The sequence below is a fragment of the Cervus canadensis genome, chromosome 28 (assembly GCF_019320065.1).
Source record: "Cervus canadensis isolate Bull #8, Minnesota chromosome 28, ASM1932006v1, whole genome shotgun sequence".
Lineage (NCBI taxonomy): Eukaryota > Metazoa > Chordata > Mammalia > Artiodactyla > Cervidae > Cervus > Cervus canadensis.
Window position 1 is genome coordinate 20,986,565 of NC_057413.1, and position 26,956 is coordinate 21,013,520.

Below are 26,956 nucleotides of genomic sequence, written 5' to 3' on the forward strand. Positions count from 1 at the left end.
CTAACTAGTCCATCCTAAAGGAAATCAGTCCTGAATATTCATTGGAAGGCCTGATGCTGAAGCTGAAACTCCAATACTTTGGTCACCTGTTGTGAAGAACCGACTCATTGGAAAAGACCCTGATGCTGGGAAAGATTAAAGGCGGGAGGAGAAGGGAATGACAGGGGATGAGATGGTTGGATGGCATCACTGACTTGATGTACATGAGTTTGAGTAAGCTCTGGGAGTTGATGATGGACAGGGAAGACTGGCATGCTGCAGTCCATGGGGTCACAAAGAGTCCGACATGACTGAGTAACTAAATTGAACTGAGTGGCCTTCAGGCAAATCTCTGGGGTTGATGGTTACTAAGTAGAGTTTCTAAGCAGGCCTAGGTCCTTCCTGCCTATTCAGTGTCTTCCAAGCCCCATCCCAAAAGTGTAAGAAATCCTAGAGAGCATCAGAGAGCAAATCCCTGGGTCCTTAGGGAATGATCCGGGAGCAGAAGGTACGGGGCAGGTGGTATGTGCTCAGATTAAATCTGTTTGTAGAGTTTTCTCATCTAACTTACATTATCTTATTTTCTAAGGTTTTTATTCTCACTTGTTGGAGCCCCTGGTCTATCTCATGGGAGAAGATAAAGAGGGAGAAGAAGGTGGCCCCCTTTTGAAGAGGTTCCTTGAAATATTTTCACCTCCCAAATGACCTGAGCCCTGCAGTCCAAGTGTTCTCATTTGCACCAGCCCATGGTCCACTTGCTCCTCCTCCCTCACCCGAATCTTTGATTTTCAGAGTTCTGAATTTTGGTGTTACGGGGTTGTGTTGTTTTCTTTAGAATTGTATTCTGCTTCACTGGTGCAACTTCCTGCCTAAGTGCTGCATTAGGGCAGGATGTGGTGGGAGTCTGTGTGACTAGCAATTAAAAAAGCCAACCAAACAGCACTTTTTGTGTTTAAACAGAACTCAAAACAGGGGATAGAAGTCAAACACAGGGGAACTGGTGGTGGAGAGTTAGCGGCCCAGTTTCCTCTCAGCACCTGATGTTTTCTGGTTGAAGAGGTGTCAGAGGTGATATGGTAAGAGTAGCAATACCATTCTTTGCTCAGTCCTCCAACTGAAAATCAGACTTTCTGGAGGTGAAAGTTATCACCAAATTCCACTGGATGCACCTCCTAGAGGTTGGTACTTCCTATATGTTTCTTTGTGCACTGACTTTTCCCTTCAATTAGCTGTCTTTTCGCTGGAAGAAAATTATTTTAAAGCTTGTGGTTGGTGGAAGCCAGCACTTCTCTTTCTAGATGAATTATTTGACCACTGGTTTAAAAATACTTTCATTTTGACTTTCTAATTCTGAACTTGCCAGGAACCTACCAAGTTCTGGGCAGAGGCCTTTCCCTCTGTCGTTACATTTAGGTAAAAATATCAGGAGTTCCAAAGGATAGCGAGTAGAGATAAGAAAGCCTTTTTAAGTGAACAATACAAAGAAATAGAGGAAAACAATAGAAGGGGAAAGACTAGAGCTCTCTTAAAAAAACCTAGAGATACCAAGGGAACATTTCATGCAAAGATGGGCACAATAAAGGACAGAAATGGTATGGATCTAACAGAAGCAGAAGATTTTAAGAAGAGGTGGCAACAATACACAGAACTATACAAAAAAGATCTTCACGACCCAAATAACCACAATGGTGTGATCACTCACCCAGAGCCAGACATCCTGGAATGCGAAGTCAAGTGGGCCTTAGGAAGCATCAGTATGAATAAAGCTAGTGGAAGTGATGGAATTCCAGCTGAGCTATTTCAAATCCTAAAAGATGATGCTATGAAAGTGCTGCACTCAATATGCCAACAAATTTAGAAAACTAGGTAGTGGCCACAGGACTGGAAAAGGTGTTTTCACTCCAATCCCAAAGAAAGGCAATGCCAAAGAATACTCTAACTACCACACAATTACACTCATTTCACGTCCTAGCAAGGTCATGCTCAAAATCCTTCAAGCTAGACTTCAACAGTATGTGAAGCAAGAACTTCTAGAGGTACAAGCTGGATTTAGAAAAGACAGAGGAGCCAGAGATCAAATTGTCAACATCCACTGGATCATAGGAAAAGCAAAAGAATTCCAGAAAAATCTGCTTCTGCTTCATTTTTGACTATGACAAAGCCTTTGGCTGTATGGATCACAACAAATTGTGGAAAATTCTTAAAGATATGGGGTTACCAGACCATCTTAACCTGCCTCGTGTGAAAACTGTATGCAGGTCAAGAAGCAACTTTTAGAAATGCATGTAGAACAATAGACTGGTTCAAAATTGGGAAAGGAGTACATCAAGGCTGTATATTGTCACCCTGCTTATTTAACTTATATGCAGAGTACATCATGGGAAATGCCAGACTGGATGAAGCACAAGCTGGAATCAATATTGCTGGGAGAAATATCAATAACCTCAGATATGCAGATGACACCACCCTAATGGCAAAAAGGGAAGAGGAATTAAGGAGCCTTTTGATGAAAGTGAAAGAGGAGAGTGAAAAAGCTGGCTTAAAACTCAACATTCAAAAAACGAAGATCATGGCATCCGGTCCCATCACTTCATGGCAAATAGATGGGGAAACAATGGAAACAGTGACAGACTATTTTCTTGGGCTTCAAATCACTACAGACAGTGGCTGCAGGCAAGAAATAAAAGACACTTGCTCCTTGGAAGAAAAGCTGTGACAAACCTAGATAGCATATTAAAAATCAGAGAGTACTTTGCCAACAAAGGTCCATATAGTCAAAGCTATGGTTTTTTAGTAGTCATGTATAGATGGAGAAGGCAATGGCACCCCACTCCAGTACTTTTGCCTAGAAAATCCCATGGACGGAGGAGCCTGGTAGGCTGCAGTCCATGGGGTCGCACAGAGGTTGGACACGACTGAAGTGACTTAGCAGCAGCATAGATGTGAGAACTGGACAATAAAAAATACTGAGCACTGAAGAATTGATGCTTTTGAACTGTGGTGTTGGAGAAGACTCTTGAGAGTCCCTTGGATTGCAAGGAGATCCAACCAGTCCATCCTAAAGGAAATCAATCCTGAATATTCATTGGAAGGGCTGATGCTGAAGCTGAAACTCCCAATACTTTGGCCACCTGATGCGAAGAGCTGACTCATTGGAAAAGACCCTGATGCTGGGAAAGATTGAAGGCAGGACGAGAAGGGGACGACAGAGGATGAGATGGTTGGATGACATCATCTACTCAATGGATGTGAGTTGAGCAAACTCCGGCAAATAGTGGAAGACACAGAAGTCCGGTGTGCTGCCGTCCAAGGGGACTCAGGGAGAGGCGGACTGAGAGATTGAACATCAGGATGTCAGGATTGGTCTGCCACCCTGTGGTCGTAATAGAGAACTGCATCATCTCCAGAATTCTGGCGAGCAAGACCCGATCCTGAAATTCTGTGGCAAGTATCCCTTGAGCTAAGGTCTAGACTACTAATTTTAGTCTCTAAGCTGGATTTTACCCATAGAATTCCTGATTCAGTAGGTCTGGGAGGCACCTGAGAATTTTACATTCCTACGTTCCTGACAGATGTCGTTCCTGCTGGTTAGGAGACTGCATTTTAAGAACCACTGTCCTAGTTTAGTGAGAAGCCAGTAGTATAGAGCCCTCAGCTCCATCACTGCACTTTCCCACCCATATCCAAACCAAAGGTGATTAGGGTGTTCCAGTCTGTTCAGTCTGTATTGAAGAGATGGAGATTGTAATCTGTACCAGTCCCTGACCACAAGGGGGCGTGTTATAAAATTGTCTGTTTCATTAGTTCATCAGGAAAAGCTCAGAAAGTGCACGGAAATGAGAGAACCCAGATGAAGTCTGGCTTACCCAGGAGAAGCCCTACGGTTGATCAGGGCACACTGGGATGTGAACAAGGTCGAACTTGGCCACCTTTCCAGACCCTTCCTTTTATTTACTTAACATTTTGGCTGGATGACAGGTGGGATCTTAGTTCCCTGACCAGGAATGGAATCTGTACCCCCTTGCAGTGGAAGTGCAGAGTCTTAACCACTGGACCACCAGGGAAGTTCTCGGACCCTTCATTTTTATTTGGCCTCTCCATCTGTCTAGGTTTCATGTTATGAAGTGTCTTGCTCTTAGAACTCTACCTTAACCTGTGAATGAGAAATGATTACTTTTTCAGAAATTCCTGAAGTAAAAATTGCCTGTGATTCAAAGGGAAGGGCTTTTATGAGTCTTTAAAAGTGCGCTTCAGGCACCTGGTCAGGCAGTTGTGTTACTGTTTTTTGCATGTGTCTGGTGTGCAAATCCACCACGATGTTGGGACTGCCTCCTAATAACCCCGTAGATGCTGAGGAGACTTCCCCTCTTTGGGAGATCTCATCCAGACACAGGGCTGATGGCCTGTGTGAGACACAGTAACCTCAGATGACATTTTCTAGGTGGGTGAGATACTGGCTGCCTCGACACAGCTCCCAGATATGACGAGTATCCATCAGAAAGATGGGACAGAAGCCACATTGGATTTGGGAAGCAGATTCAGGTGTGTCAGATTCCTTAACCTTGGGTGATGATGGACACTGGCCACCCAGAAATCTCTCTGATAACTGGCTCCTCCCTGTATCTTTTCCTTCTTTCCTGATGAACATATGCTTGTCTGCTCTCTGCTAGAAATCTCCACGTGAATAAACAGAAATGTGAATTCTTTTATATCCAGGGTCATAGTTCAGAATTTAGAAACTTGCTGTCTATTTTGAGTGGTATTTGCCATGGCGGCAAGGGGACAGCTTGTGTTGGCCAAGATTCAAGCTTCCCTGGTGGCTCAGATGGTTAGAGTCTGCCTGCAATGCAGGGGACTCAGGTTCAATCACTGAGTCAGGAAGATCTCCCAGAGAAAGTAATGACTACCCACTCCAGTATTCTTGCCTGGAGAATTCCATGGATAGAGGAACCTGGTGAGGAGCCATGGAGTCGCAAAGAGTTGGACACAACTGAGCAACTAACACACATACACAATGTAGTTCAAGGTCCCTTGCTAGCAATGGTGGGGAGGGAGCATTTACCAGATCTTTTTTTTGGTTCTTTATCCAAGAATCAGCCACAAGAAGCAGGAAGTCCTCAGGGAAATTGGCATGGAATAGTGGAGCTTGAACCTGACATAGAGCTCGTTTGATTCAGCCCTTTTCCTTTCAGCCCTCCTCTCTGCTGTCTTTTCTACGCTCATGACCCTAGATCTTGTTCTAGAAAAACTTTAACAAGCCTTACCTATTATCCACAAAGTAAGGATGAGGTAGACTGAACAAAGAAAACAGCAGAATAGAAAAAATAAGGTGATGTCAGATATCAGGTGAATATTTCAAAAGTGTACTGTGAGGGAATGTACATTCCTGGAGATGACTTACAAATTTGGCTTTAAGTTTACTAGTTGTCATGCAAGCAGGGCAAAGTGATTAATTAGTTTCTTAAAAAGTTAAACACTTTCCGTATGATCCAGCTATTCCACACCTAAATATTTTTTTTAATTTAAAAAATTTTAAAATATAAATTTACTTATTTTACTTGGAGGCTAATTACTTTACACTATTGTAGTGGTTTTGCCATACATTGACATGAATCCGCCATGGGTGTACATGTGTTCCCCATCCTGAATCCCCCTCCCACCTCCCTCCCCATCCCATCCCTCTGGGTCATCCCAGGGCACCAGCCCCGAGCACCCTGTATCATGCATTGAACCTGGACTGGCGATTCATTTCACATATGATAATATATATGTTTCAATGCCATTCTCCCATATCATCCTACCCTTGCCCTCTCCCACAGAGTCCAAAAGACTGTTCAATGCATCTATGTCTCTTTTTCTGTCTTGCATACAGGGTTATTGTTACTATCTTTCTAAAGTTCATATATATGCGTCAGTATACTCTATTGGTGTTTTTCTTTCTTGCTTACTTCACTCTGTATAATGGACTCCAGTTTCATCCACCTCATTAGAACTGATTCAAATGTATTCTTTTTAATGGCTGAGTAATATTCCATTGTGTATATGTACATATGTACATATGTGTATATGTACCATTCATATGTGTATATGAATAGCTTTCTTAGCTATTCATCTGCTGAGGGACATCTAGGTTGCTTCCATTTCCTGGCTATTATAAACAGTGCTGTGATGAACATTGGGGTGCACGTGTCTTTTTCAATTCTGGTTTCCTCGGCCACACCTAAATATTAACTGAAGAGAAATAAAAGCAGACAAAGACTTGTACATAATGTTCAGAGCAGCTTTATTTGTAATAACCAGAAACTGAAAACAACCCAAAATTCCACCAATAGGTTAATGGATAAATATTTTGTCATATGTTTGTATAATGGAATAACAGCAATAAAAAGAAATGAGCTGTTGATTCACACAACATAGATGACTTTCAAATTAATTGTGCTGAATGAAAGAAGTCACAAAAGAGTACATACTTTGTGATTCCATTTATATAAAACTCTAGAAAAGGTAAAATAATCTATAGCCACAGAAAGCTGATCAGAGGTTGCTTGGGAATGAGCAATGTGTGGAGGGGTAGAAGGGAGAAATTGAAACAGGACATGAGAAAACTTTTGAAGGGCTTGAATACTATTCCCTTCTCCAGGTGGTCGTCCCAACCCAGGAATGGATCAGGTCTTCTGCATTGCAGATGGATTCTTTATCAGCTGAGCCACCAGGGAAGTCTGATTCTCATAAGAATATTATCTTTATTGAAACTTTTTTCATTGCTCTCACTTCTTAAGGGCTTTTTTTCTACCTGGTGATGGATTTACTTAGGTATAATTATGTGTGCTAAGTACTAACCAGCAGGACCACCCAGAGAATAAATGCCTTACTTCAGAATTTACAAATGTCAAATAACTTCAAGGATCATTACTCTGGTTGGAAATTTTATTACCTTCATTGATGAGGACGACAATTTGCAACGTTTTCCCAACTGTCAACTTGCTCGGCTTATAAAGTTAATCCTCCATCCTAAATTTTTCCTGTTTCTTAGGAGAAGGCAGAATAGTGTTTGAATGCGTGTGCGTGCATGGGTTGCTGAAGTCGGAGGAGGGGTTTTGAGTCCAGTAGTTCTCTAAGATAACATTTTCATCTTGACAAGCTGCCCTCTCCCAAGAACCACACCTCCTCGCCCTTTGATCTTTGGTGATTTGGGGCTGACTGGGAATGGGGGTCATCATCAACGACGCTTTGTCAAATTTTTGCCGGCCCCATTTTCTGGATGGTTCTCTTTAGGGCAGCCTTGACATCAGCGTTCCGGAGGCTGTAGATGATGGGATTGAGGATGGGGGTGACTACAGCATAGAAGAGGGAGACAAGAGGGTCACTGGCAGGATCATAGCTGGCCTTCCGCCGGATGTAGATAAAGATGGCGGTGCCATAGAAAAGGCACACCACCACCAGGTGGGAAGAGCAGGTGGAGAAGGCTTTGAGGCGGCCAGCAGCAGAGGGGATCCGGAAGATAGTAGCCAGGATACGCCCGTAGGAACCCAGGATGAGGCCAAAGGGACAGAGGATGAGGAGAGCAGCGGCCAGGATAATCTGTAGTTCGTTGAGAGAGGTGTTCCCGCATACCAGCTGCAGGACAGCCTGGATCTCACAGAGGAAGTGTGGGATGGCATTGGGGCCGCAGAAGGGCAAGGAGAAGATAAAGGAGGTGTGGCCCAGGCCCACCAGTGCCCCGCAGGCCCACGCTGACCCAGCTAGACACAGGCACGTCCGTTGGCTCAGTAGCAGTGGGTAGCGAAGGGGTTGGCATATGGCGGCGTAGCGGTCATAGGCCATGGCTGCCAGGAGGCAACACTCTGTGGCACCGAAAAGGAGAAAGAAGAACATTTGGAGAGCACAACCAGAGCGAGGGATGCGGCGCTGACCGGTGAGGAGGTGGTGAAGCAGCAGGGGGACCGTGACAGACGTGTAGCCGATCTCCAGGGTTGAGAGGTTTCGAAGGAAGAAGTACATGGGGGTCCGGAGGGCAGCGTCAGCGGAGACCAGCACCACGATGAGGAGGTTGCCGGCCACGGTGAGCAGGTAGACGGTGAGAAAGAAGGAGAAGAGGAAGCCCTGGAGGTTGGCCAGGCGGGAGAAGCCGACAAGAATGAATTCAGTCACCACGGAGGTGTTTGTAGGCATCCTGCTCAAATCCCTTCTGATGAAGGACGAAAGAAATGGCGAGGGAAAGTTGCAATTATGGAGTCGTGAGGTGGGCAAAGATGGCGTTTTGTTGGGACTTCTCTGTCCGTCAGGTGGCTAAGACTCCTCTTCCAGTGCAGGGGATGCGGGTTCCACGCCTGGTAGGGGAACTAAGATCTCAGGTGGCACAGGGTGTGGCCAACAATTAAAAATAAATAAACCTTGTTTCAAAATTTGAAATTTTAAAAAAGATGACCTCTTGTATCTGAGCTAAGCATTGGAACTTCCCGTCTTTTACAATTTCATGGCCTTTTAGGCAGCACAGTCTTGAGTCCTTATTAGACTCTTGCTGGCTCTTGGAACCCTGGGTGAATAGTGCTCCCTGTGCCTAACTCCCTCACCGGACTTCTCCCTGGTGGTGCCCACCTTTCATAACAACACACTGAACTCTGTTTTCAGTTACTCCAGGGATGAAGGCTGGATCGTCCTAGCCTCCTTTTTGCTCTTTTCTCCCTTGCCCATCCTTCCCACAGTGCTGGGGACAGAATTTTCCCTCCTAGCAAATATTTCCCTCCTCAAAGTCAGATGTGTTCCATGTTCAGGGAGGGCATGAAAAATTCCGATTTAGTCGGAATTTTCCTCTGTGTTTTTTCCTTTTTGAGTCCTTCTGTCTGTCTTTTACTTTCCTTCTTTCACATGTTTCCTTTTTCCATTCCCTCAATTTGTCTCCCCTCTCACACGATTTTCACATAGTTTCCCCCCGCTTTCAGCTCTTTCTTCAGTTACCAGATCCACTCAACCTCTCTCTCTCTCTCTTTTTCCCCATCAGTTTGCCATTAGATAAGTTTCATGGTTTTCAAAGGGGAGAGAAGAAATTAGAAAGATTCTCTCTCCTATAGGCAGTTAAACTGTTAATTGTCCAAAGGAGTGAGAATTGCTCTAGTTTTTAAAGATACGCAGGAAGGAGGCGACAAAATCCTTCCTGGTTGCTTATTTCTGCATTTTACAGCCCTCAAACTTCATCTCTATTTATCTTAATATGTATGTAAAAATCCAAACCACATATGTAAACTTCACAGATCCACACACTAACATATTACATTTCTAAACACAAGCACAGAAAAATAGCCCAATAGCCTCAGATGCTAGAATCAGCTAAGGTCACAAATAAATCATGTACTGTATATACACACAAATATCATTACAAATAACAATGAATGTGAAAATACATTTAACCTAGAAATATAAATGCACCCAGATATATAATAGAAGCATAAATCTAAATTCTTTGCAAAAATAAAACCGTATTCAAGAACATCAATTAAAAATACAAGCTCACACACTGGTTTCCTTTCGCAGTTTGAAAGTCCTTGGTTCATTCCACCTTAGTGGCTCTTTCAGTGTTTTTCAGGAGATGTTATCAGAATTCTGTCTTTTTATTTGAAGAAACAGCCAGTGATAAAGGCAGATGGTCTTTGATGACTTGCTTATTTTCTCCTTTCCCTACACAGTGGATCCCTCCCGAGGAAGGTACTGTTCAATTTGGTGTCTCTTTCATGTCTCTGAGGACCTGAGTCTCCAAGCATATTTGACTTTCCAAAGGGAAGAACTCTTCACAAAACCAATTAATGTGTTATTTTAAAGTCTGTTTCTTAGGTTGCAGAAATTGTAGGGTGACTTGTCAGGAGCATATCAGAGAAAATGTCCAGGGCTATTGTTTTTCTTAGCTCTCCCATAACATAAAAAAACTAACCCAATTAAAAAAATGGGCAGATGAACAGACATTTTTTCCAAAGAAGAAATACAGATGGCCATCAGGCACATGAAAAGATGCTTAATATTGCTAATTATCAGGGAAATGCAAACCTGAAACACAATGACATATCACCTCACATTTATTGGAATGGCTATAATCAAAAAGAACACAAACAGCAAATGTTGGTGAGGATATGGAGAAAGAGAACCCTTGTACACTGTTGGTGAGAATGTAACTGGTTCAGCCGCTATGGAAAACAGTACAGAGGTTTCTGAAAAAACTACAAATAGAACTATGACCCAGCAGTTCCACTCCTGGGTATATATCCAAACCAAACCAAACCAAACTGAATCAAAACACTAAAAAAATACATGCACCCGTGATTGTAGCAGCGTTATTTACAATTGTCAAAAAATGGAGGAAACCTAAGTGTCCATCAACAGGTGAATGGATATGGGAGATGTATTACACACACACACACACACACACACACACAGAAAGGAATATTACTCAGCCAAAAAAGGGATGAAATAATGCCATTTGCAGCAACATGGAGGGACCTAGAGATTATCATACTAAGTAAAGTAAGCCAGACAAAGACAAATATTATATAATATTGCTTATATGTGGAATTTAAAAAATGATACAAATGAACCTCTATACAAAACAGAAATACACCCACAGACATAGAAAACAGATTTATGGTTACCAAAGGGGAAAGGAGGGGAGGGAAAATTAGGAGTTTGCTATTAACATATACACACTATTGTATGTAAAACAGATAACCTACAAAGAATCTATTGTATAGCACAAGGAACTGTACTCAGTATTTTGTAATAACCTTTAAGGGAAAAGAATCTGAAAAAGAAGGTATATATATATGAATAATTTTACTGTGTACCTGAAACTAACATAACATTGTAAATCAATTAAACTTCAATAAAAAGAAAAGAACAGGCAAAGTTTATTTGGGCTGCTATAACAAAGTATCACAGATGGGATGGATTAAATAAAGAGATTCATTAACTCACAGTTCTGGAGTCTGGAGATCCAAGTGTTGGCAAGGTTAATTTCTACTGAGTCTACTCCCATTGCTTATAGAAGTCTGTTTTCTCCTATGTATTAAGACACTGGTTTTCCCTCTGTGTATCTGTGTCCTAGTTGCCTCTTCTTAAAAGGATACTAGTAGTCATTGGATTAGGCCCCATCCCAGGTACCTCATTTATCCTTAATCATCTCTTTAAAGATGCTGTCTCCAGATACAGCCTCATTCTGAGGCATGGATCATTAGGGCTTCAACATACGAATTTTTCTGGGTCGGAGGATGTGGTCACACACAGTCCAGCTCATAATAGCACTGCAAGGAAAGAAAACCACATACCAACGTAATCTAATAAACCAGCACTTGTTCACTGCTTTCAGTTTAGTTGCTCACCCATGTCCGACTCTTTGAGACCCCATGGACTGCAGCACACCAGGCTTCCCTGTTCATCACCAACTCCCGGAACCTACTCAAACTCATGTCCATCGTGTTGGGGATGCCGTCCAACCAGCTCATCCTCTGTTGGCCCCTTCTCCTCTTGCCTTCAGTCTTTCCCAGCATCAGGATCTTTTCCAATGAGTTGGTTCTTCCCATCAGGTGGCCAAAGTATTGGAGTTTCAGCTTCAGCATCAGGCCTTCCAGTGAATATTCAGGACTGATTTCTTTTAGGATTGACTGGTTGGATCTCCTTGCTGTCCAAGGGACTCTCAAGAGTCTTCTCCAACACCACAGTTCAAAAGCATCAATTCTTTGGCTTTGCACGTTCACTGCTTTGCATGTTATTAAGTCAACTGAAGATTAGAACTACTCTCTGAGAGAACTAAAAAGGATTTGATGTCCTTTGGTTACCTGCCCGATAGCAAGTGAGGGAGCTGAATGTCCAACCCAGATGCACAGACTATACACCCTGTGCAATTTCCCAGCACTTATATGAACACAAGAATATTCACTCTTCTGGAGAAGCTGAGCAATGGAAGGAACAGGCAGCAAATGCGCACGCTGGGTGGAAGGAGGTGCAACTGTTTCACTTAAAATGTGCCATGGATAACTCCCCAGAGCAAATATATAGACTTAATGATTAGACTTCCCTGGTCATACGGTGGATGGGAATCTGCCTACCAATGCAGGGACACTTGTTCAGTCCCTGGTCTGGGAAGATTCCTCATGCTTGGGGCAACTAAAGTGGGTGTGCCACAACTACTGAGCTCACACATTGCAACCACTGAAGCTCCTGTGCCTAGAGCTTGTGCTCCAGAGCAAGAGAAGCCACTGCCATGAGAAGCCAGTGCAGTGGCAAGAGTAACCCCTAATTGTTGCAACTAGAGAAAGGCTGCACAAAGCAATGAAAACAGTGCAACCAAAAATTAAAAAAAATAAAAAGCTAAGTTAATGATTAAAAAAGTTACCTTGCACTGGTAAAACGCAATGACTAGGAGTTATTTTCTGCTGGATATCCCACCAGCTTTGCTTTCTCTGCTTCTCCTGTGGCTCCATCACTTTGTCTCCCTGCTTGAGTGGTAGACCTTTTTCATCCGGGACACCAAGACTTTCAGAGCTTCCTTGACATCCTTGTTACGGAGTGTATAGATGAGAGGATTGAGAAGGGGAGTGATGACTGAGTAGAAAATAGCCACAATCTTGTTGATACTTGACTCATACTTAACTGCGGGGCGGACATACATGAATATGAGAGTGCCAAAGTAGATGGTGACCACGGAAAGATGAGCTGTGCATGTGGAAAAGGCCTTACGCTGAGCAGCAGCTGAGGCCATGGCTAGAATTGTGGCCAGGATGTGGGCATAGGAAGCCATGGTAAAGACCAGGGCCCCTAGGATAATGACAGTGCTAAAAGCATAGCCCACAGCTTGGATGGCATATGTGTCTGTGCAAGAAAGGCGGAAAATCTGGTCAGCATCACAGAAGAAGTGGTTGATCTGGTTGGGGGTGCAGAAGGAGATCTGTGTAAGGAGGAATGAGGGGAACATGGGGCAGAGGAATCCCACACACCAGCAGACGCCAGCCAGGGTACCACATGTTTGAGGGCTGAGCAGCAGCGGGTAGTGGAGTGGTCGGCAGATGGCCGCATAGCGGTCATAGGCCATGGTGGTGAGAAAGAAGAGTTCTGTGGCAGCCAAAGAGAAGAAGAAGTAGTATTGGGTGATGCAGCTGGGAACTGAGATGACCCCTTGGGAACTGAGAAAATTGGCCAGCATTTTGGGCACGGTAACTGTGGTGTACCAGAGCTCTACCAAGGAGAGGTTGCAGATAAAGAAGTACATGGGGGTGTGGAGGCGCCCATCCAGGGCCACAATGAGCACAATGAGCCCATTGCCCACCAGGGATAAGAGGTAGACCAGGAGGAAGAGGGAGAAGAAGAGCAGCTGCAGATGTGGAGAGTTGGAAAACCTCACGAAGACAAACTGAGTGACCAAGGTGCGGTTGGCTCTCTCCATTCAGCCTGGTGGGTCAACTGGGCATGGAGAAGACATATGAAGATCTTGAGATGTCTTCAGTTACATGGTTTCCTCTCCAGCTTTATCCCACCATCTGGACTCCACACACTCCCAGTATTCCTTTTAATTCACTCTTTGACTGCCTCAGAGCTTCTCCAAAGCAGAGAGTACTCTACTTCTTGAAAAGTAGGGTTACTAAATATTCAAGACGCTCTCTCTTTCTCCTCATTGAAATAAGTCCTAAAATGCAACAGTTCCCAGGGATTCTCTTTAGAATGATTAGAGGGGAGGATTCAGCTTCGGTGGCTCTAAGTAGGGTGAACATGGAGCCACGCTGTCCCCAAGCATAGGTTGAATTGCATATTAGTGTAGATATCAACTTTTTTGGACCTCAGACCAGGAATTTCATATTATTTAGCTTAATGTTTCTGAGGGTTGGTTAGTGTGTATCCTTGAGCTCTTTGATCCCAAGAATCTTTAAACTTCAAGCTTGCAGAAGATATGGGATTTTACTGATCTTCTATCTGCCTGCTCTGGACAGTAGCTCTGTCTTTTGCCATCAGATCTCAGAAGGTGGGGAGTAGTGAGTGTGCTATCCTTTGTACAGATTCTAGGACAAGACTGGACAGAGGCCTTTCATGGAGACTCTTTGATTCTGAGAATCAAAGGCAGAGTAGGAGAGATCTTCTTGCTCAGTGGAGGGTAAGGAGTGGAATATAGTTTAACGTGAAGAGAAAATGTAGGCTTGGATTCCCAGATGGGAATTTGGGAATGGGTTAAGATTCTTAAAGGAAGCAACTGTTATAGATATGTGCTTAAATCCAAACTGATCACAAAAGCAAGGCTCAGAGGATAGTCAGGTTTGCATAGTTGAAGTTCATTGGGATGGATGAAGATGATAGCCCTGACGTTATTGAGACGTGAGTTTTACGTATTTTCCAAATCTTGCAGGTTTCTTCATTTGAAGTACTCTAAAAATGGAAATATCAAATATATTCATCATTAGAAGTAAGATTAATTATGCTATACATTAAAATACATGAAATAAATAAAATACATGAGAAATTGTTTTGACACAATGTAAAGGTATGATGCAAAATCTAATATTCAATATGATCTGGTATACATGCCCAAGATATCAGATTACCAGTGACTTCTTAAACGTAAATTTTTGTGTCATCAAACACTTTATAATAAATACACTTTTAATATCATGAGAGATATTTTATTTTGCTATTAAAATATTTATTTTATTTTGATGTCAGAAATAAGTTAGTTGATAAAGATTCTTTGGGCTGCAACCAAGTCCTGGCATAGCCAACTAAGTAAATTAATATTAAGAAAGAAATGCATTGAGTTAGTTGAGAAAAACTAGAAAAAGTTGACAAGTAGTAAAAAGAAATTAAGAATCATCTAAATATTTTCCATTCAATGTGAGAAACATTATTTATATTGGGATGTTAACTTTTGAAATATTTTATTTTGACTTATGTATTTATACACACATATATACACACACACATGCAAAGACAAATGCACACTTGAAACCATAAAAAGAAATTTCTGAACTGTTCATCCTTTACTTTCCATTCTTCTACTGCCATCCTGATTCAGGCTTGGTACCATCTCCTTTGTTCATGACGCTACCACCTGTCAGGTTTCCCTTACTGCAAATATGGATTCATGTTCAATGACTCCCTTGTTCCCTTCTCTCTTTCTCTGCCCCCATGTTAATACTTACTAAAGTGCTTTGTGATATATCTGTTTATGTCTATTTTTCTACTATTAAACTTCAGCTCCTTGAGGTTGGGAGCTCTACATTATTCACAGTTTTATTCTCAAAACCTAGGATACAGCATGGAAGACCGAGCAGTAAAAACTGTCAAGTGGAGGAATGAATAAATACAGCATCAAAGCTGCTTGCTAGTTGTTACCCAGCTTCTTTCTCTTCCAAAGTGTCCAGAATTCCCTGCCAGATGGATTTTCCTGGACACAGTTCATTCCATCATTCTTTTGCCTATGGCACAGTGATTCCTATGATACATTATATCTGGTTCCAATTCCTTTGCTTGGCATTCTTTTGCAGATCCTGCAAAATGTGTTCATATACCGCCTGTCTAAGAAAGTGTGGTTTTAAGTTTGCTGGTGGGATTTTTCCTATTTCCCCAGAACTCTTTCTAAATACAAACTTTCTGAGTCTGTTTTCTGCCAGTAAGAGCTGCTGAGAGATTTATGTCAGAAGAAAGAACTCTTCCTCTCCACTCTCTCCAGTCCCAAGTTTTTTACTTATCTATGAATAACATTGAGCTTCTGACTTCAAGAAGCTCATGCCTAATAGTAGAAATCTAGATATAGACAGATGTATCATGAAGCATTTTGGTAAGTGTTAAAAACATGGGCTAGTCAAAGAACCTTAAGGAAACCATCGCAGTTGAAGGATCTGACTTTTTAGAAGCAGAGAAAGGTTTCACAGAGGAGGTCAAATTCAACATCAGTCTTTATGAATACAAAGGAGTTTTTAGGTATCAAAGAGTAGGGTGTTTGCAAATGCATGGAGGCAAGAACTGAACACTGAGGAGTTCCCTAAGGCTTTGCTTAAGGTGAGGGCTGGGAGGAAGGGGTGGGTCATTTTTGTGAGGAAGGCAGGGCTTGCCTGCAGGGACAGGCTGTCTCCATCTCTGACCTTCCAAAAATCTTCTTCCCTAAGTCAACTTCTTTCTTTCCTCAAAGGAAAAGGGAGACCTGCAGAGATAGCACACTGACTTCTGATTTCTTCACTGGATGTTCACCCACCAGCAGATACTGATGGGGCTAGGGGAGGAACTTTGGGAGAGGTGATGTGGTGAGACCTCCAGGTAGAGAAGAAACAGATCTTGCTTCCTTGAATTATTGATTTCTTAGTGGAATGAAGATGAATCCATGTGTAGGTACAGGCTCCAGAGTCAGGGCTATAGAGAGCTGATGCATTTGGGGCCATACTGGATCATCAGGCAAAGAGTTTGAGGCATCAGGAATTTCATATGAGGCTCTCAGTTGGGAGTCAACTGGCAAGATGAAACTGAGTGGATGGCCAAGGCTTAAGGGAGCTGCTCGACTTCTGTTTAAATTAACTAACTTTGGCTTGAGCCAAAGTTCCCACTAAGAAGAGGATGCAAACTTACCAGCATATTGTTCCTCTTCCTTATCTGCCCAACCAGATAAAGTAGGTATGGGGGGAGAGTGGGGTTCATGTGAGGAGGCAAGGTTCTCTCCCTTTTTCTCCTAATAGAGCTAATAGAGCAAATCTAGGACTGGCTGGCTGGGGTTATTAAAATGGAACATTGATATGAAAATGTGATTGGAACAAAAACTAACAGGGATTTGTGTGAAAAATTTTACCCTAATAGAAGCAAAGGAAAAGTAAATGTCTTAATAGCCAGAGAACACTTTGAAAAATAAAGATGACCGACAAATTAGGGAATCTGACTCAGGGTCATTAGGCAGTTGGTGACCCAGTGGAAAGGGAGGGGGTAAACAGTGTATGGCAGTAACCATAAAAATACAACTGCTGTACATTTGCAATCCATACATTGAGTCTTCTTAGTATACTATATACATTTATCAGCAATCACTGATGCACATTTAACATTTGGAGAATCTAGAGGTTGGGGGCCATTTTGGGCAGCTTTCCTTATTTTGCCCCAAACCCTAGATTCCTTCCTGCCACAGTGCCTTTGCTCATGCTTGGCATCCTCCCCATCCTCCCAGCAACCATTCTTTTTGATTCATTTATGAAGTCTCAACCAAATGTTCTAGTCCAGGGACTAGTGAAACAGTGCTGAATTCTTACTGTTCAGAGAGCTATACAGTTCAGAAGAATGGCAACTGGACCTGGAAATTCTGATGCAATAAACTTCACCTACAATAAATGCTCTGCAGCCCAGAGAGGAAGGGGCTTGGAACAATCTCATCTCTTTTCATCCATGCTGGATTCTGAACAACAGAACTGACGGCAGCATATTTAAATTTTATCTTTGTACCCTGGAACCGGTGTTCACAATACTATTGTTTTTCCCTGTATAAATCTGATATTCCTTACCATATTTTATTTTCCAGGATGGGAATGAGTGAGAAGGTATGGGGGAGTAAAACAGACTCTATGCTCCCATAAATTTTGTGGTCAAATAAGTAGTGATCCCCTTCCTCCCACCACCAAGAGGCTGTGCTTGTAGTTGCTGGTATCACAATATTTATGCCTAGAATTTGGGCCAGGAATTAAGAAATGGCATTTATCATTTCTCATTGGGTCATCTTAAAGAATTCATTTAATTTTCTGAGTCAAATGTTCCTCTGAAACTTTGGACAAATCATCTCTAATCCTAACTATAAAGACTCTTGGAAAATGTCTTGAAAACCATTTTCAAAATGTCATTGAAAACTCTTGAAAACCATTATAAATATGTTCCTTTTCTTACCTTCATTTATTATTTAATTTCAAAAACAGGCAAATATATAATTTTATTGAAAATAAATTTTCAGATATCATTGAGCGAGAGCCATTGACTGCGTCACTGCTCTTTGTGATGTTATGGACAAAGTTGAGTCAGAGGGATATACATGAAAATGGCCAGTCTTTAAAAATATCAGGTAGAGGTCAAACAGCGAGTTGGTGTTCAGTTGTCTCCGAGAAGCCGAGTATGATTCAGAAATGAACAACTCTAGGTGCTGCACCTTCTCCATCGCTCTCCCTACTTCAGCAGCTGATAATACTTTTCTCTCATCCATCACTCTGGACATTTATTCTCTAATTCTAAAGAGGGGGAGAAATACTCTATTCCATTCTGCTGTTCAATGAGGCTCCAGGTTACTTTTGGAGTGTCCTATCATGGTCTTTTTGAATTTAGATTTTCCTTCCTTCCTTCCCCTACCCCCTTTCTTTCTTTTTAAAATAGAGACCCATGCTAAGTCACTTCAGTCGTGTCTGACTCTTTGTGACCCTATGGACTGTAGCCCTCCAGGCTCCTCTGTCCATGGGATTCTCCAGGCAAGAATACTGGAGTGGGTCACCATGCCCTCCTCCAGGGGATCTTCCCCACCCAGGGATCGAACTCCAGTCTCCTGCGGCTTCTGCATTGCAGGCAGATTCTGTCAGCCACTGTGGAAGACTTTAAAATAGGGATAATGCAACCGAACTCTGACTAACAGAGCAGATCTGGCTCACTATCATTAATTACACTCTAACTTTCCATTCCTAATTCTTTTTACATGAATAAAGACACTGACCCTCACTACCTTAGGCATCAGGGCAGGAGGAGATAGCACTCACCAATGATGGGAAAGAAGACCAGAAAGATGCATCAGTTGGTTTGCGGGACAAAGAGGTAGGATGCAGCTTTTGTCTTAGGAAAATCAGTAACAAAGTTCAACTGAGGGAGGTGGTGTTGGAGAGGAGTCCCCTGTGTCCTCTTCTCCCATCTCCCTTTTCAGAAGCATGTCTTCCTTAGAGGGTCAGGTTCTCTGGAAAACCATGGAATCTTCAGAAACACCTTCAGTGTATTTTCCAGTTTTTGAGCCTCCATGCTCTGAGGTGATTGCCCTGTGAAGGGAAGTGTTGTTGGTGTGTGTCTCCTTTCCTCAGGGGAACTATACTCGCTGAGACCCATGCACCCCAGGGTGACTCACAGAGATGACTGGTGTCAGGAGCCCAGCGGCCACACTGTTCCCTTAGAGTCAGAAAGCCCTGCCAGTGCAGACAATTCCCTGTAGAAGGACCACATCTGCCTCTCTGTGTATGGAGCAGGCTGATGGGGACCAGGTTTCCTCTTCTGTTCTCTGGAGTGTCAACTCTGAGGCTATTGGTTCCAGGATTTCTTGATGTCATATTGTTCGATCTAGAGTCACTGAAGACGATCACTCCCCACACAGAGTCCTGTACAGTCAGCAATGACTGTTAGTAATTGGGAGTGTGTCCAATGCCCACCTCTTTTTTTTTAAGGTTATAATTTTTTTAATGTTTGTTTATTTATTTGGGCTTCCCTGGTGGCTCAACGGTAAAGAATCTTCCTGCAATGCAGGAGATGCAGTTTTGAGCACTGGGTCAGGAAGATCCCCTGGAGAAGGAATGGCAACCCACTCCAGTATTCTTGACTGGGAAATCTCATGGACAGAGGAGCCTGGTGAGCCACAGTCTATGGGACCTCAAAGAGTTGGACACGACTGAGTGACCAACTAACAGCAACAATATGTTTATTTATTTGGCTTCACTGGGTCTTAGTTGCAGCATGTGGGGTCTTGTTCCCTGACCAGGAATAGAACCCGGACCCTCTGCACTGGGAGCGTGGAGTCTTAGTCATTGGATCACCAGGGAAGACCCCAATGCCCACTTTTTATGGTTTTGTTGAACACAAACATTTCTTTTCAGGCTTTAGGGAAGACCTTCCTCTGTGGGAGTAAAGAGAGTTAAGGAGGGGAAAGGTAACAGCAACTTGCCTGAATTCATTAATGAGGGCTTGAGGAAATTTCTCCCAAGTACAGTTTGTGACAGGACAGGAAAAGTCCCATCAAGCTTGAATAATCACTACAATGAATATGCTGTTTTTTCATTCTATAACATTTTCAATTCACTGCTGCATTAGGGTAAAAAAATTTTGATATTGGAAAATCCCCCGAAGCTTGTCTGATGCCTTGTCCTCCTCCTCGTTTCCCTTGTGTGTTTTTTCTTTTCCTATTGTGTCCTAGGAAGTAAGCATACAGCAGAGAGAGCAGTGAACAGGCCAGGGTTTTGATCTTGGTTGTTGAATGTGATAAATAGAAAATAAATTTAAAGAGCAATTTGTATGGTAATTGGCAAACACATAAAATATTTAAACATGGTAAAGTTTTTATATGGGAAAAAACAAAAAAATGTATGAAATGAAAATCATGTCAATCACCCCAAATCCCCAATAGCAAGAATTAGTAATTTTGATGCCAACCAGGTTCTTGGCCTTCCACAGTCAATAGAAACTGACTACAGACCAGACAAGAAATTCAGGCATGGCTTCATTGGGGCTCCTGCATCAGCTGCAGGAGGAAGAGAAAGCAAGTAACACATTCCCTTGCTTGTTCCAGGGGAGGGGCGAGCTCATTCCTTGCATGGGTGAGGGTAGGAGTGTTTTACCAATAGTCATGTACGGATGTAAAAGTTGGTCCATAAGGAAGGCTAAGCACCAAAGAATTGATGGTTTCAAATAGTGTTGCTGGAGAAACTCTTGAGAGTCCCTTGTACTGCCAGGAGATCAAACCAGTCAATCCTAAAGGAAATTAGCCCTGATTATTCTTTGGAAAGACTGTTGCTGAAGCTGAAGCTCCAGTGCTTTGGCCACCTGATGCGAAGAGCCTGCTCATTGGAAAATATCCTGATGCTGGGAAAGATTGAAGGCAAAAGGAGAGGGAGCAGCAGAGGATGAGATGGTTAGATCTCATCTAATCATCTTAGTTAGTTGATGCTAATTAACTAATGGATGAACTCAATGGACATGAATTTGAGAAAACTTTAGAAGATAGTGTAGGACAGAGGAGCCTGGTGTGCTACAGTGCATGGGGCCACAAAGAGTTGGACACTATATAGTGACTGAACAACAAGAAGTGTGTCCAGAGCTTGGGTTGGAGGTGTGGCTTAGGTGGTTTGCCCACCCTTTTGTGGTGTTGAGAGCAGGAGGGCATGTGCAGTACCCTGTTTTTGCTCCCGATACCTAGTTTTTGCTTCCAGCTCTTCAGAAATGGCAGTTGGAACTTTTGTACCTTTTGGTCTAGAATTTGCCCCAACTGCGTATGCACACAGTTATTTTTAGTCTCGTATAATTTCTTTGTATTTTGTAGCTGGAAGAGAGGTGTGTCCAGGTGTAAGCTTTGCAGTATTGCCGCAAAGGATCCCAGGTCTCAGCGTTGTCTCAATTTCTTGATTTTGTCCACAGAAACAGATGTGAGTGGTTTATTTTACTTTTTTATACAAGCAGGAATGGAACACACTAAGCATACTATTTTGTACTTTATTCTTTTCTGTTTAACAAATATTGTAGAGCTCTTTGGCACCACTGGAAATAATCATAGGATATTAGGGCTTCCCAGGTGATGCAATGGTAAAGAATCTGCCTGCAGAGGCATTATATTTGCAAATGTTTTTATAAGTAAATGGAAAAGTATGTAAAGACAGATGCCAATATTTAAACAATGGTTTCATCAAGGTAGGTGGAGTGTTCTGGGGGAAGAAAGAGAGAATATTCATTTTCTTTAGAGATTGCTATTTTATTTGAATTGTTATAGTTAGGGTGCATTATATCTATGATTTAAGCTATTGAATTAAAAAAAAGTAGTGGCATTTACTGTTGGCTGTAGATAGTGGACCTTACAGTAGTTCAGAGAAAGGGGCTTTCTCTGTTGGTCTGTTAGGAAAAAAAATAGGAATGAAGTAAGGGTTTGACTCAGATAGATGACAATGAAGTGACTGAACATACTGCTGGGGATGAGAAGTCAATAGATCGGCCTGGTATCTGTGGAGAATTCACAGAAGGGAACAATGGGAGAGGAGCTGTCAGGTAGGCATTTGGGCATGGAGGACACTGAAAGGCCACTTAATCATGTAGATGTTACTTTGTAAAAATATGCCAGCTTCCTTCCCCTTAAATCAGGCCCAGTATTGGCAAGGCTTTGATAATCCACATAAAATACTCCTCAAGGGCTTGTCTCAATTGAAATACTTTTCTGGAATGGTGAAAGGTCTGAAAGCTGGGTGTGGGGTGGAAGGGTTGAGAGCAGTCTTCTGGGAGGACCACTCTTGGGCATGGTGGTTTAGGGATGCTGTAGAGAACTTAGGAGAGTTTTGTGATGCGTTCTAGGGAAAGAGCCTGGGAATGGGGGATGGGATGCTTAGTGGAGTGCATTAGCCCCCGTGGAGATGGAAAGGTGGGTTCCCATATAACCCCTGGTTTCTGCTCTACTTTTGGTCAAGCCAACAGTTCAGGAACCTCCTCTGGAGAAAGACAAGTATCTCAGGGGGCTGATATTTTCTTTTCATTTAAGGCTGTTCTCCAGTCAATCTGTAATTGGTTCTCAGGGGCCCCTCCCCTCTTGGCAATTGTCAGCCCTCTTTTGTGATAGAGGGAAGGACCTACAATGAAAAGCCAAAGGAATCGGGGAACTAGAAAAGGAGATGGAGAGTGGAAGAGAGAATGAATCTGGGGAGTGGAGGGTGAAAAGTATGACATTTCTAATCAACGTCCTACATTATTTCAGGTTGAGTTCAAGGGAGGAGATGAAATTGGGAAACTTCAATAATCTGAACTCTTCGGAAGATCTTAGCACATATTCTGCTTTTCACAATTTTTACCTTTAGAAGGGCTATTGCAGGTGAGTTTCCTATTTTTGTATAATTGTTCACAGCTTAGTTCACAGACTTTTTTATAAAAAGGTGAAGAATTGGTATTTATGGAGTTTTTTCCTCTGATCAGTAACACAGTTTGTTTAACCCAGAGAGTCAAAAAGTCTGTTTTTCAAAGTCATTTGAAGAAATCCCACAGTCTTCCTCTGGAATCCTAGTGTTGCAACGTCTTCCACTAAAACTTTCCCATTTGTCTATAATCCTCACATCCTTCTATCTCTTTTCCTTCTTCTTTCTCCCCACTTCCCCAATCCCTTGAAAAATAGAGTGGGAATGTGGTGATCTGAAAAGCCAGGATTATGCTATGACCTGAAAATAGTTTTCATGTGAGTGAATTTTTTTTAAACTTAATTTTATTATTATTATTTTCCCCACACAGCATGTGGGATCTCAGTTCTCCGACCAGGGATTCAACCTGTGTTCCCAGTGTCTACTGTCCTCCAAGCAGTGGAAACTTAGAGTCTTAATCACTGGACCACCAGGGAAGATCCTGACTGAACTTTTAAAACACTCCCAAGAACAGTCTTATTGTGGAGTTGACAACCATATTTTTCATACCTGCTGCTAGCAGACTCTGTGACACACACACACATGCATGAACAAATATCTGCATTTTTGCTGTACCATTCCCCTCTGCTTCCAATCATTTGATGTATTCTCATTTTTTAATAAAAACACACACATCCCTTTGGATAGCATATAAGATCTTCCTTGCAGGTACTCAGGTGCATTTCCAGCTCTTCACTCAATTATACATCTTTGCTTTCTATTATGTCTCTCCTGCCTAGAATGCTATGCTCACTGTCCTATCCTTTGCCTGGCCGATTCTTGTTCTTCAAGACTTTTTACCTACAATTACTTCCTCAGGGAGCCTCTCTGACCTTGATTCTCACACTCTCTCAGCTCCTAATCTGAGTTGGCTTTCTCTCTACTCACACAGCACCTATACTTTCCTCAATAATATTATTTATCACATTTGTATTATAAAATCTTGTATGAAATTAGAATTTAAAGAACATTATTTTTAAGGTAGAGGGCAATTGAGAGACTATAAGGTTATAATTGTGCTAAGATAAAGAGGTTGTGAGACGAATGGAGAGAGAATACATAGGAATTTTCCAAGTAACAATTGATTAGGTGCTTGAGGAACGAAGAGACAGTGTTAAGATAAAGATAGTCATCTTTATCTTATATAGCAAGCTTGGATATCAGGCAGAATTTCCAAACCACTCACAGTGAAGCTAATTGTCATCAGGGAAGATAAAACAGTTTTTTTTTTCTATAATAAGCTGATTGTAAGCTCTGATAGAACACAAAGCAGGCATTTGAAGGGCATTACACTGTTGCTCATGAGGAAGGCTCTATGACTGGTTACAGAGATGGAGAAGGTAGAATTTATTAAATCATAAAAATATTGGTGGTGGTTTAGTCACTAAGTTGTTTTCGACTCTTGTGACCCCATGGACTGTAGCTGCCAGGTTCCTCTGTCCATGGGATTCTCCAGACAAGAATACTGGAGTGGCTTGACATTTCCTTCTCTAATAAAAATGTTAGATTGAACTAATAGGTTAAAGTCTCTGAAGACTGGAAATTGTGAATTTGAATCATTGATCAAACTTGTTGAATCTTGAATATGTGCACAATTAAGGAATACAGCAGAGGACAGGAGTTGGAAAAGCAACTAAAAAGGGGACAGATGAGGATGTGTCTAAATGATTTTTGTTTTGGAGACTCACCTTTATCTTTTTCATTTTAGCTCTACTTATCTTGGGCTCAGTGTAGAAGATATGAAGATGTACTAGAATTTCTCCCTTAATCACTGCAGAAACTTGGATGATCTTCATGGAAATCATCTCCATAGGAAACCAAACTATTACTGAATTTGTCCTTCTTGGTTTCTGTGTCAGAGCTGAGCTGCATCTCCTTCTCTTTACTGTGTTCAGTGTCATCTACGCTTCCATCATCCTAGGGAACATGCTAATCATTGTGGCGGTGGTTAGCTCGCAGAGGCTCCACACACCCATGTATTTCTTCCTGGCTAATTTGTCCTTCCTGGAGATCCTCTATACTTCCTCAGTGGTGCCCAGAATGTTGGAGGGCTTCTTGCAGGAGGCAGCTATCTCTGTGGCTGGTTGCTTGCTCCAGTTCTTTATCTTTGGTTCTTTAGCCACTGCTGAATGCTTCCTACTGGCTGTCATGGCATATGATCGCTACCTGGCCATCTGCTACCCCCTCCATTACCCTCTCCTGATGGGATCCAGACAGTGTTTGGGGCTGGTGGTCATAGCATGGCTCTCTGGCTTCATGGTAGGTGTAGTGATTATAGCCCTCATGGCTCAACTGAGATTCTGTGGCCCCAACCACATTGATCACTTTTACTGTGACTTCATGCCTTTGATGAACCTGGCCTGCTCAGATCCCAGTGTAGCCCAGGTGACAACATTCATTCTCTCTGTGGTCTGCCTCACTGTTCCCTTTGGACTGATTCTGACATCTTATGGCCGGATCGTGGTGGCTGTGCTGAGAGTTCCTGCTGGGGCCAGCAGAAGAAAGGCTTTCTCCACGTGTTCCTCCCACCTAGCTGTAGTGTCCACATACTATGGTACTCTCATGGTCTTGTACATCGCACCCTCTGCTGTCCACTCCCAGCTCCTCACCAAGGTCTTTGCCCTGCTCTACACTGTGGTCACCCCTTTCTTCAATCCTGTGATTTATACCCTAAGGAATAAGGAAGTTCAACAGGCACTATGGAGGCTTCTGTATGTTAAGCAAACTGAAACAAATGATTGAAGGAGGATGGTGGTAAAGATGTTAATTGGACTTTGGGATTGGTTGGGTAGAAATAACTTTGTCCTGTTTTGACATTTCTGTGAAAAGTTTTATAGTTACTGTACTCATACTGAAAATGAATATTGTAGAGCAATAATTTTAAAGTGCTTTAAACTTTTTGCTTTAATATTTGATAATTTCTTTACTAAATGGGCTATGAATGTTTCTTATAGGAAATAAATATATGAAAACAGCAATACAAAACAAACCTAGAGATAAGTTGAATCATGGAAGTTTGTAATGTGGTTTTTCATTGGTGACTAAGTCTTGAACCTCTTTTTATTTTAACCAATACGTATGTATTTTTTCCTCAGAGATTTTCAGCATAGCTAAACATGATTTAGGTGATCTCTGTTTGTGAAAGCTCGTAGTTGTTTTTTATTTTTTCACCATACAAATATAGTTCACATTTAGTTCACATATTTTCCTACAATAAATTCTTAGGAGTTGAATTGTCAGGGTAAAGGGAAAGCATATTAAAAAATTAAAGCTGAATGCATTTGTTTATTTTAACTATTTTATTGTAGAAAATTTCAAATATACACAAAAATAGATAGAACATTATAATGAATCCCTTACAGCCATCATCTAGCATCAATATCAACATTTGCCAATCCTATTTCTACTGCCTATAGCTCCTTTTTTTTCCCTGGAACATTTTAGAGCAAATTTCAGATGTTTAAGTATTGTGTTATGTGAGTAGTGTAGCTATGTATTCCATGTGCAAATACATTTGATCCTTAAACAACATGGATTTGAACTGCACAGTTTCACTTAAAGGCAGACATTTTTTTTAGTAGTAAATACAGAAGTATGGGATTTATGGCTGGTTGAATCTGCAGATAGGGAACCTCATATGTACAGGGGAAACGTGTACAGAGAGCCAACTCAAAGTTATAGGTGGATTTTCAATTTCTCAGTGGGTTGTCACCCTGACCTTGGTGTTGTTCAAGGATCAAGTGTATTCAGTATGCTTGCTGACTGATGAAGGCATTTATAGAAAGAAACATGCCAACCCTGATGTTATGATGTTTAAAAGTACTTCCCCAATGGCATCGAATACCCAGGCTATGTTCAAATTTCCCCAATTATCTTTAAATAATTCTTAAAATTAGGACGTAAACAAGGTTCACACAATGTGTGTTATTATGTTTCTTAGTCCCTTATTTCACAGCAGTCCTTCTCTCTTTTCTTTTTTTCATACTTTTGACTTATTGGGGAAATTAAGCTCTCTGTAGAATGGTTTATATTTTACATTAGACTTTCTGCTGACTTATGGTTTAGTTTGATGTCTACCCCTATATCTTGTATTTTATATGAACTTGTTT

At 41.9% G+C, this 26,956-nt stretch overlaps 3 protein-coding genes across 3 annotated transcripts; 1 reads left to right on the plus strand and 2 right to left on the minus strand.

Annotated features, from left to right (window-relative positions):
• Positions 1 to 1,055: 1,055 nt before the first annotated feature.
• On the plus strand, positions 1,056 to 25,701 carry LOC122429784 (olfactory receptor 11A1-like). Its single transcript, XM_043450430.1, has 3 exons — positions 1,056 to 1,157; positions 22,655 to 22,768; positions 24,556 to 25,701. Exon 3 carries the CDS (start codon positions 24,633 to 24,635, stop codon positions 25,587 to 25,589), a length of 957 nt encoding a protein of 318 aa, XP_043306365.1. The 5' UTR covers positions 1,056 to 1,157; positions 22,655 to 22,768; positions 24,556 to 24,632; the 3' UTR covers positions 25,590 to 25,701.
• On the minus strand, positions 7,213 to 8,234 carry LOC122429785 (olfactory receptor 10C1). Its single transcript, XM_043450431.1, has one exon. It carries the CDS (start codon positions 8,149 to 8,151, stop codon positions 7,213 to 7,215), a length of 939 nt encoding a protein of 312 aa, XP_043306366.1. The 5' UTR covers positions 8,152 to 8,234.
• On the minus strand, positions 12,443 to 13,402 carry LOC122429234 (olfactory receptor 6N2-like). Its single transcript, XM_043449475.1, has one exon. It carries the CDS (start codon positions 13,400 to 13,402, stop codon positions 12,443 to 12,445), a length of 960 nt encoding a protein of 319 aa, XP_043305410.1.
• Positions 25,702 to 26,956: the final 1,255 nt, after the last annotated feature.

Coding starts and splice junctions, on each gene's coding strand:
- LOC122429785 (XM_043450431.1), bottom strand. CDS start 8,151: ATGCCTACAAACACCTCCGTGGTGACTGAATTCATTCTTGTCGGCTTC.
- LOC122429234 (XM_043449475.1), bottom strand. CDS start 13,402: ATGGAGAGAGCCAACCGCACCTTGGTCACTCAGTTTGTCTTCGTGAGG.
- LOC122429784 (XM_043450430.1), top strand. CDS start 24,633: ATGATCTTCATGGAAATCATCTCCATAGGAAACCAAACTATTACTGAA.